An 11,088-nucleotide genomic window follows, 5' to 3' on the forward strand; every position below is an offset into this window, starting at 1 on the left:
ATATGATGTTTTTAGTAAATCATTTAGTAAGAGAAACCTAATACATATGATGTTTGTAGTAAATCATTTAGTAAGAGAAACCTAATAAATATGATGTCTGTAGTAAATCATTTAGTAAGAGAAACCTAATACATATGATGTCTGTAATAAATCATTTAGTAAGAGAAACCTAATAAATATGATGTTTGTAGTAAATCATTTAGTAAGAGAAACCTAATAAATATGATGTCTGTAATAAATCATTTAGCAAGAGAAACCTAATAAATATGATGTTTGTAGTAAATCATTTAGTAAGAGAAACCTAATAAATATGATGTCTGTAATAAATCATTTAGCAAGAGAAACCTAATAAATATGTCTGTAGTAAATCATTTAGCAAGAGAAACCTAATATATATGATGTTTTTAGTAAATCATTTAGTAAGAGAAACCTAATACATATGATGTCTGTAGTAAATCATTTAGTAAGAGAAACCTAATGAATATGATAAATCATTTAGTAAGAGAAACCTAATAAATATGATGTCTGTAATAAATCATTTAGTAAGAGAAACCTCAGAAATATCATATGTTTTTAGTAAATCATTTAGTAAGAGAAACCTAATAAATATGATGTTTGTAGTAAATCATTTAGTAAGAGAAACCTAATAAATATGATGTCTGTAATAAATCATTTAGTAAGAGAAACCTAATAAATATGATGTTTGTAGTAAATCATTTAGTAAGAGAAACCTAATAAATATGATGTTTGTAGTAAATCATTTAGTAAGAGAAACCTAATAAATATGATGTTTGTAGTAAATCATTTAGCAAGAGAAACCTAATATATATGATGTTTGTAGTAAATCATTTAGTAAGAGAAACCTAATATATATGATGTTTGTAGTAAATCATTTAGTAAGAGAAACCGAATAAATATGATGTTTGTAGTAAATCATTTAGCAAGAGAAACCTAATAAATATGATGTCTGTAGTAAATCATTTAGTAAGAGAAACCTAATATATATGATGTCTGTAGTAAATCATTTAGCAAGAGAAACCTAATAAATATGATGTATGTAGTAAATCATTTAGTAAGTGAAACCGAATAAATATGATGTTTGTAGTAAATCATTTAGTAAGAGATAGGAATATGCTGTTTGACTTGAAATCTATGGAATATAACAAGTTTATTTTATAAATATAAACAAAAATAACAATGATGATGATAATTTTGGTTATATTGGTTTTCGTTCCATGACGGAATCTAAAAAACTATTACCAGTTACTATGGCAGTGGTTGCTATAGTGATTTTGTAACCTATAATAAAAAATATAAGAATATATGTTCGCAGCTAGAGATGTCATGTAAAAGGTTCACAATATCGCTGCAGGAAAAAATCTTGGTTGTCTGAAACTACACTCTACATGGTAAGACTCGGGAATGTTTGGTACAAGTCTTCTTTAAAAAGGTTTATGTAAAAGTCTTCATTGTAAAATATTACCATTTTTACTGATAATGTTAAAAATTGTGACTTACCAGTAAATCAGAATTCAATTTCAGGTGTTATGATTGTATTCAATAACTTTTGTTAGATAAAAAAGATTTTAGTCACCTACAAATAGGCAAAGTTTTAAACAAGTCTGTAAAAAGTCTATAAAAAGATTTAATACTGTACCTTTTGATCTAGCTAGAAAGCGTAAAGCTGTAATTTCAGAGAAGGTACATCCCCCGAGGAAATATACCAGTACTATCTGGTCCTCTGGGCGGGTCTGTTTTGTATAACTTCCAGTTGCTGTAATACAAGTGAAAATATTTCAAAGGCTTCACAGAATAGTTTGATCATATTAAGAGCAGAATTTCACTCTGCCCAGTGACGGAAAAGTTTTTTTTTCAATTTTATGTGTATCCTGGACACTAATAGCATCAATTTGCACCATTCCAATTTGCAATCAGATGTCTGTGGTTCCCGTAATTCCAATGCTCTGTCACATAAGGCCTTATCACTACCAGCTAGTATACAGGATCCTTGTAAAATATCACAGTTATCATACTTGAAATTAGGAATATTTTTTCCTCTCTTAATTATAAACTCATTAAGAATGTAGAATAATTATAAAATTATTTACGTTTTGGTGTAGAAGAAATCGTCCTCTCATGATAAACGCCACCTGGTAACATTTTAAATGTATCTTCTAAATTTACTAAACTGTCTCGAGATAAAATCTGTAATAGAAAATATTTTATTATAGCATCAGCATGTATCTTTAACCAAAATAGAAGAATCGAATCGTGTTCAGACCCATTTGTCATGTGATCACTTCTATTTTCTACTGTATCCATCTTTGTCCTCACCGAACACTGTACCTCGCCTATTCCAGGCTTTGTTCTGTACATTACTCTACTAACACTACCTTTTTTATGAGGAGAAGCCTTTCGTATATATAGAATGTTAATAGTTCTTCTATATCAATCCTTTAAATAAACTAAATTTCATAGCACTTAGAAATATATACAGTGTACTCTATGATATCCGACATCTGAGTATTCTGACATTCTGCGTAATCCGACATCATTTTCTGATTCTGATTGATTTCCTTCTTAGGCTAGTTCTAACTTCCTGACCCAGGCTCGTGCTTTTAATGAGAATTTTATTCTCACATCACTCTAACATTACCTGAAACAGTTGGACAGATAAACTAGGTCAATTTGAACCCTCCAAACTTACCACATCCACCAGTTTACAAGTTAAAGGTGAATAAGCTCCGTTAAAAACATACGCCATATCATCTGGAATACGCAGATTGACGTTTTCTGGAGATTTCGGTACCTGCAATTCAATGAAATAGATGAGATACACATTCTAGGGCCGTCTTTAATATGTTCAACTGAATTTACACTTGTCTTCATTCCCCTGACAAGGACACATTGTGCTTATATATTTGGTTTTGTTTTTTTCTCTCATTATTTCATCTGATGACAACTCATGTAAATTGTGTTGAAATGTTATGTACTTTGTTATTAAAGAAGTGTTTTATACCATAATATATTTCCTTGTGTTTTTTGTTTTATATACCCTCTCTTAATGTTCAAATCTTATTGAAGAAGATAAATAAAATCTGCTTACTAAATTGAGTCTTTTACTTATAGTTTTAAACTGACTACGTTTTGTTATGGACGCCATCTTTCCTAAAGATTTTGCTGATTGAGGTATTTCTTGTTCGGTAAAAATACCCATTTTCTTTAAATTGAATAATGACGTCATCAACTCAAAACCATGACTCTGAAACGAGTTGAGGACGAAAACAATATAAGATGTTTAAAGGGATATCAAAGAGGTTTTCTTAATTTTGTATGTGTATTGGGGACATTGTAACAATTCATCGATTTTCAATTTTCAATCAGACGTCTGTGGTTCCTGCAATTCTACTAAAACTAAGTGTTAGATAAGACCCTTCGCGATTCCAGTCTAAATTTAACAAGAGAACAATCAAAATTTGATCTTAAGATTGTTTGAGAACCAGGATTTTTATTCCAATAAATATTTTCAACCTATTTGGCCCAGTGCTAGCTAAAGATGACTTACATGTAGAAACTGTGTACGAAGATTTTTATAATCTTTTGGTAAAATTCCATCTTCTGTCAATGATAACAGACAAATTAATCTTAATACAGACAACCAGTTGATCTGAAATTAAATAAAGAGCCCGAGTGAACATTAAATTTGACTTCTGTAAGAGATACATATTCAGGATTTATAGAACCAACAGAACGTTCATTAAAACTATTTAGAACAATGTTCAGAACGTGCCGAAATAATAGTAGCTGTAGACAGAATTCAAATTGGCATATTCTACTTCTGTGACATTTAATTGAGGGTAGAATTGAAACAGACTTAACCTGTTCAGAACTCTTCAATTAAGCGGCACTAAGAAATAATGTAGTTACCTGTTTATGTAGACATTCCTCAATATAAGTAATGGAGCCTCTAGAATCTATTCCTTGTAAAATACCTACAATAGTTAAACATTATTTATTTATTTCAATACAGGTTAATATTATAAACAATACCTAGGATTACTGATTTCTTTTCTTCCAAATGACCTCTTACCCTTCACACTTTCAATATATGTTGGGACCATTTTACATCTAAGAAGCTTCTAAATCACTTCCAGACTTTGGAACAGTGGCGTTTCTAGGATACATCAGGTGTAGGGGCCAAGCTGGGCCATAAAAATTTCCAGGGGGGACCACAGGCCATTCTTTCATGTAAAATGATCAAATATTTGAAAATGGCAGGCCAGACTCAGACCATGCTTACTCTTTTCAAAACACCTGATAGTACTTTTCATTTGAGGAGTTCACTACTATACAACTTTGAATTTCGTTTTGCCATTCTTTGGACGAGATTTTTGATTGACGAAATTGTCTTGCTTGTACTGATTTTTATGAAAAGCCAACAGGATTAAGGTAATGTGCCAAATGTAATGTGGAAATTCTTATAATAAAATGTAAACCGTTGGACAAATGACATTCAAATCTAAAGAAAACAATATCTTGGAAGACTAGAGAATAAAGGTTGTAACATAGCAATGGAAACAACGTTACGAAAGCACAGGCACAGGACGTATTAGATTCTACATACTGTGTTCTATCTGTGTATGTTCTTCAAAATTAGCTTTAGTTTTAGATTTCATGATGGTTTCACAGGCACCAATATCTGAAACAAAATATAGTCGATTAAACAAATCAGAATCACACAAAAATATAAAATACAAAGTCAAATCTCATCTGTCAGTATCTAAAAGTGTGAAAGTCCGATGATCTTGTCTTCTTCACTCGTTATTCCAGTCGACCCAGCTGTAAATAGGTACAGATAACCTTGGGAAGATAAATGCCAAGAGGTTTTGACCAGGACCAGCTGAAAGGATTCTTGTGAACCTAAGTTGATATCCTTGTAAAATCATTACCAAGAGGTTTGGCCAAGGATCAGCTGGTAGAAAGGATCCTTGTGAACCTAAGTTGTTATCCTTGTAAAATCATTACCAAGAGGCTTGACCAAGGATCAGCTGGTAGAAAGGATCCTTGTGAACCTAAGTTGATATCCTTGTAAAATCATTACCAAGAGGCTTGACGAAGGATCAGCTGGTAGAAAGGATCCTTGTGAACCCTGTAAAATATAGATGTTTCTTTCTATCTACTTAAAGATAAAATTCAAAAGAAATATCAACGCTGGTAAGCCACAAGATATCTAACTTACGTTGAGCAAGAGTTTTTTGTTGTTGTTTAAGTTTCTGCAGGTCGTTTGACACAAAATTTTTCATATCTTTAACACTCTTCAGATCATCTTTTTTCTGAAAAAAAAGGAGCCCAAATTATTCTTATTAGTATGAAGGTATGAACAGGGGAACAGGTTTCCTGTCTTCTTGAACAATCAGTGCCCTATATATTCACAGAACTTGAGAATGATTGACAGTTGAATATTGACCAATCCTCCTAAAATCAGCTCCCATGTTTTACTCACAAACACAACATCAAAGTGTGAGTCATGAATGAAATTTCATATTTAATGACTTGTACGTGTGTATCTGACAAGATAGCTTGCCAGGCAAGGTAATATACACCCACTGGCAGCTTTGATTTTAAATACAAATTCTAAATTGAGCTAAAGATAATCTATTTTAAAGAAGATTTTAACTGTTATATTGGTAAGATATTGTAAAACTTACTTACATTATGTATTGTTTTTAATTCCTTCGCCTTACTACTAATAAACTCAAAAACATTGGAAAAATGACGATTTCTTATACTCTGAAATATCTGCAAGTAAAAAATAAAATGAGATAACATTGACTGTCCTTGCCCGTGCCAGGCTAAATGAATTATGAGTGAATACTTGACATCATTAAACACCCGCTCAACAGCAAGAAAATAGGCTTAAAACTCCCCTTTCTCAGAAATGTGTGAAGATAAAATTCATGTAAAAGTATCATTAAATAGTTTAATCAATTCCAAATATAATGATGTAAAATATTAGTCTTGAGTTAGTGGGATTGAAGAAGGAGGCTTTAAAGACGTCAAGGTGGTGATTTTGTCCAGTGACATCACGTTACATTTTCAAGGTTTGCATTATGAGCCTCGTTCTGGATTCAAAATGGCTGACACATGAATAAGGTCTATAGTAGGACATTTCATTTCTCAAGACCAATGTAAGAATTATTTACCTCATTCTCACTAGTAAGTAGAAGTTTTCCACCCTGTGTATTGTTGATAGGGTCTGATAAATCTATGATACCTGCAATATATAACCAGAGTTAAAATTATATATCTATTAACACAATCCAAAGACTGGTAAAACTAAAAAAAACTTACAAAACCTATAACTAACATATACAACCAAAGACTGGTAAAACGACAAAACTTACAAAAATTATTCAGGAGAGAATTGAAAAACCAGGGCACTGTTTAAGAAAACCCAATCAATGGCATTTCTATGAAAATTTAGGTGAGGGGTCAAAAACAGGTTCCCAAAATTGAATGAAAATAAAATACTTTACCACAATCAATTCCAAAAATTTCATCCAACAGAGCTTCATAAGTTACAGGAGTGCACAATGGGGTAACATAGTCAATATCTAGAACAATACATAATCTGAGTTTCAATCTGATATTAGACAAGCCTTTAGGCAAAGTAAAAACAACAACAAAGTTGATTAGTCTATGTTTTGAAAAGGGCACAAATGTTCATAAATATCTTTATTCGACTAGCCTATTCCCTTTATCGATTGTTAAAGGGACAGGTGTGCCATTTTTGGGGTTGATTTTAGTCTTGAATATATGTAAATAGTCTTCCGAAGCGCTAGAAATGTACCAAAATCACATAATTCCATTAAAAAACTTCAAACTAGGAATTTTACTCACTATAACTATATAAGTTTTTTTATATATCACAGAATATCTTAAATTGACGAGTTATCATTTTAACATTCAAACGCAGATAATTCTGAACACACATAGATTTGAAGGCAGTGAGCTGTGAACACTATTACTGATTGGCTTAGCAAAAAAATTCCAGTTTCTGAGAATAAAGTATGATTGGTCCAAATAAATGGCGCACCTATCCCTTTAACTACAATTCAATCCTCTAATAGGAAAGACATGGGGGAACAAAAAAACTTTAAAAATAGAAACTAAAAATCCAGCCTACCTCTATCAATAATAAATAGATGTCCATTTTTCAGGTTTTCTTCCTTTTCTACAGCGTCTGCTCTCGACTGTTCTGATAGGATGTTCATCATGTCAAAGGTCATCTGTCGGGAAACAAATTAAGACAGGATGTTAGTCCTTTCTATTTGTCTCACTATAAGAGCAGACTAATTAAAATTAGATCAAACTTTCCTTTCGTTTTTTTTTTATCAGCTTTTATTTCTAGTTTAGCCACTTTAGTTAGGGTCTAAAGACAGCCCTCTTAAAAATTTGTCAAAATAACCTTTTGATGATTTTGGTACCTGATGACCTCTGCTTTAACCTATAAAATTTCTTCCGCCATCTCCAGAAATTGGATTTTGGGAGAGAGTGAAAAAATTTGATTGGTTCAATCAGATTAGGTCATAGGGTTATTGGGACAAATGTTCAAGAGGCCTGTCTGTAGACCCTTAATGAAGTAGCTATATCAAAAATAAAAGTTTGCTATTTCTTTATTTCAAAATATGTATATCTTTTTTGATTTCTATCATATTTTGGAAAATTATTTGTTGAACATACCTTAGCTCCTTTCCCAATACAATAGACATTAGGTATACAACCATATAGATTTTCAAGATGGACGATTGATGTTGCTATGGTGTGTAACCAAGTATGGTCCCCATCCTGTCGATAAAAAATCACAAGTTAAAATAATAACATATGAAGCAGATCATGCTTTCTCTTTTTGAAACACCTGATGGTACTTCTCTTTGGAGCAGTCCACTACTATACAACTTTTACTCCTGATTTTGCTTGTCTTGCTAGTATGGATTTTTATTTTGAATAATATCTTGTATAATTTTATATTATTATCTAAGTTAGGAGATGACTCGAGGTCTTGGAGAACCAAGTAGGCTATGGGTGACTTAGCTATCTGACTTAAACATTATTTCTAGGCAAATTATGAAAAAACTATTCCTTATTTTGAATGTCTGTACTGTTACATTCAAAATAAGTAACAAGTGAAGCTGGCCCCTTCTAAGAAAAATTTAACTTCTTTTCCTTTCCGATTTAGTTGCCAACACAAAATACTGCCCGAACATTCAGTCTATACTTACCAAATAAAATGATTTGAGGAAATCTGGTAATTCTAGAGAAAGTAAATCAGTATCCAAGGTAACCAGATCTAAATTAAATTCATCAATAACAATAGAACCATAAACTCCCTCTGATTCCAACACTCGTTCACACACATGTAGCTAAAAATAGAACATATAAACACACATATGGCTAAAAATAGAACATATAAACACACATATAGCTAAAAATAGAACATATAAACACACATGTAGCTAAAAATAGAACATATAAACACACATATAGCTAAAAATAGAACATATAAACACACATATAGCTAAAAATAGAACATATAAACACACATATAGCTAAAAATAGAACATATAAACACACATATAGCTAAAAACAAACAGGGCCTCGATTAATTGTCCCATCTGAACGACTAGACCCTTCTCCATGTCAGCCCCATCACTGGGTTCACAGTATTATCTTGATTTATGCTGGTCCTTCAGGTTAGCGAGCTAACATCTAACTAACTGAACAATCGTGGCTCCCACAATTATGAGATATGGACCAGTTAGTTTTAAGTATAACAAATATGAGAATATTACCCTCCGTGGTACCATGACTATTTTATAATTTCTCTGTGTATCGTCGAATCTTTCTGAGTTAATATGGTTAGATATTAATCTCATTGTAGAGATAGTCGGACGTACAAAATATATTCTCCTGAAAAATATTATTATAAACATAATTTTGACAAAAGATATTTTCAGAAAAGTGTCCTGATATGTAAGCAGTGGTGAGATATCAATGAATTTGTCAGCGATGATGGACAGGAGTTACAAAATATCTTCACTGTAGTCTTATAAAACACACTTTTAATCAAAGGAACCAATATTATTCAGATTTGGAGTATAATTGATAGAAAACATGATATACCCTGAACTCCAGTTAGATAAATCAAAGCTTGTGACCTTAAGGTTATGTGATGTCACTTGGTAACGTCACTTAGTAACATCACTTGGTAACATCACTTAGTAACATCACTTGGTAACAGCGGTTTCACCAGCGGTTTGGGTATATATCACCTAATTTTGTATTGCTGGTGTTGAATGGGTTAAGATATTTAAAGAATTGAAATCCTGAAATCCAGACTTACATTTCACTTCCACCCAATGATTTCTGTGTTGGATCCAGTTTAAAAATCTTATCCACCCCATGTTGCTGAAATATAAAACAAATATCAGATAAAAACTAAAATCACTCATATATAAAAGCTTTTCTCTTAAAATTCACTTGGAAATTGACTCTAGGGTGAGGGTGATACTATTCTAAACTTAATACAGTCAAAAACATTAAAAAGCTGGATTCCAGGCTGAGTATTCTCCAGTGATCTTAGCCTTAAGATGTTCTAGGGTCTTACAATCTAATGCTAAGATCGTTTCTAGGATATGTGGCCAGTTATATTTTTGAAAACTATCCAAGTTTGTTAACACCAATAGACAATCTGGTACAAGACTTTTCTTTTTGCTCTCTTTCTTTTAAAAATAAAGATCTTCCATCTGTGGGTAGGTTTCTATAATTTTATAAGCATTCCAATTTTATGTATGTTGGTTTTTCTGTCTTTCTATAAATCCAACCACATAATGCCTCCAAAAGGTCTTCATTAGACATTTGGGTGCAAAAGGTAGGATGTAAACTTAATTCTCAAAAAGAAGAGAACTTGACACACCTTCAGAAAAGTGACACCAGCAATACGATCTAATAATTTGGTAAAACAAGGATCAATCACTAAATCTTTCTTTCCAGGATCCTAAATAATATAACAAAAATAATATCATTACCTAACACCCTACTGCTGTAACAGTAACTCTGTCTAATACCTTGATATCATTAAACATTACCTTGTATTACAGTAGTTAGTAAATGCATAAATTTGATAGGATTGTGTTCTCGCAAATAGTAATACAGCAAAATGTCAAGCCTGAGGTACCGGTATTAGACACAGTTCTTAATAGCTTGACATAGTTAAAATGAACATTTATCTGAATAAAAATACTGGCAAATAAAAGTGCACTTATTAGATTTATTTGGCATAAACTGAACTGACAGTGTTTAGATGTTGAAAGACTTCCTCATTTCATTTTTTGTAGGGTTGATCTCCCACCGAGCCAAGATACCCCTGCTCCCAGGCTTTCCTTCAGATTCCAGACACTTATAGTCCAAAATAGTCTTACGTTTGGCTTTGTAGCTTCTTCATACCTCAAATAGGTCCAATAAACTGAGCAGAAGTGTTAAAAAAGTTGGCATTTTACAGACACAAAATTGTTTTTTTTTTTAACGCCAAAGCAAACTTACCGACTCTAACATATGGGCCAGTTGATCTCTCTGAAGTTGTTTTATTATGTTCAAATCCATCGTTTTTATCAAATAGTCAAACCATTCTCATTTTATTAATAAATTTCTACACTGACTGAATCTGAAAGTAAACAAAGGGCAGATAATACAGACAATAATCTGGAGTTACTTCCCTTTGATAAAAATGATTTCAGACCACAACTTTCATTAGGCCATAGATGTATAATATAATAACTATTTATAACTCTATGCATTAGGGTGAAATGAATTTATCAATGGAGCTTTACAACCTTCATTTCTGCACGTTGGAAAAGGAAATATTAAGCATGCACTGGAAGAACTTTTGGCCCAAATATTTTCCGAGATCTCATATTGTATAGGCCCTACCATTCACACCACTCGTTTGTTTTTTGTGCACTTTTAATTTTAAAGAAGTGTGGGCGATAAACATCACAAAATAATTATGTCAAGACTTCTCCTTTTAAA

General features: G+C 32.0%; 1 protein-coding gene across 1 annotated transcript; it reads right to left on the reverse strand.

The window, feature by feature from the left end:
- Window positions 1-1,152: 1,152 nt before the first annotated feature.
- LOTGIDRAFT_234244 (hypothetical protein) lies at window positions 1,153-10,662 on the reverse strand (the record flags this gene model as incomplete). The annotated part of the gene is made up of 19 exons (XM_009061457.1): window positions 1,153-1,299; window positions 1,658-1,774; window positions 2,109-2,205; window positions 2,708-2,809; window positions 3,107-3,262; window positions 3,566-3,667; window positions 3,928-3,992; window positions 4,625-4,699; window positions 5,240-5,333; window positions 5,713-5,799; window positions 6,204-6,274; window positions 6,537-6,614; window positions 7,187-7,289; window positions 7,744-7,848; window positions 8,283-8,423; window positions 8,853-8,970; window positions 9,404-9,468; window positions 9,977-10,057; window positions 10,603-10,662. 19 exons carry the CDS (start codon window positions 10,660-10,662, stop codon window positions 1,217-1,219), a joined length of 1,800 nt encoding a protein of 599 aa, XP_009059705.1. The 3' UTR covers window positions 1,153-1,216.
- Between the last annotated feature and the right edge of the window lie 426 nt (window positions 10,663-11,088).

The sequence above is a fragment of the Lottia gigantea genome, assembly GCF_000327385.1.
Source record: "Lottia gigantea unplaced genomic scaffold LOTGIsca_48, whole genome shotgun sequence".
NCBI classification, from domain to species: domain Eukaryota; kingdom Metazoa; phylum Mollusca; class Gastropoda; family Lottiidae; genus Lottia; species Lottia gigantea.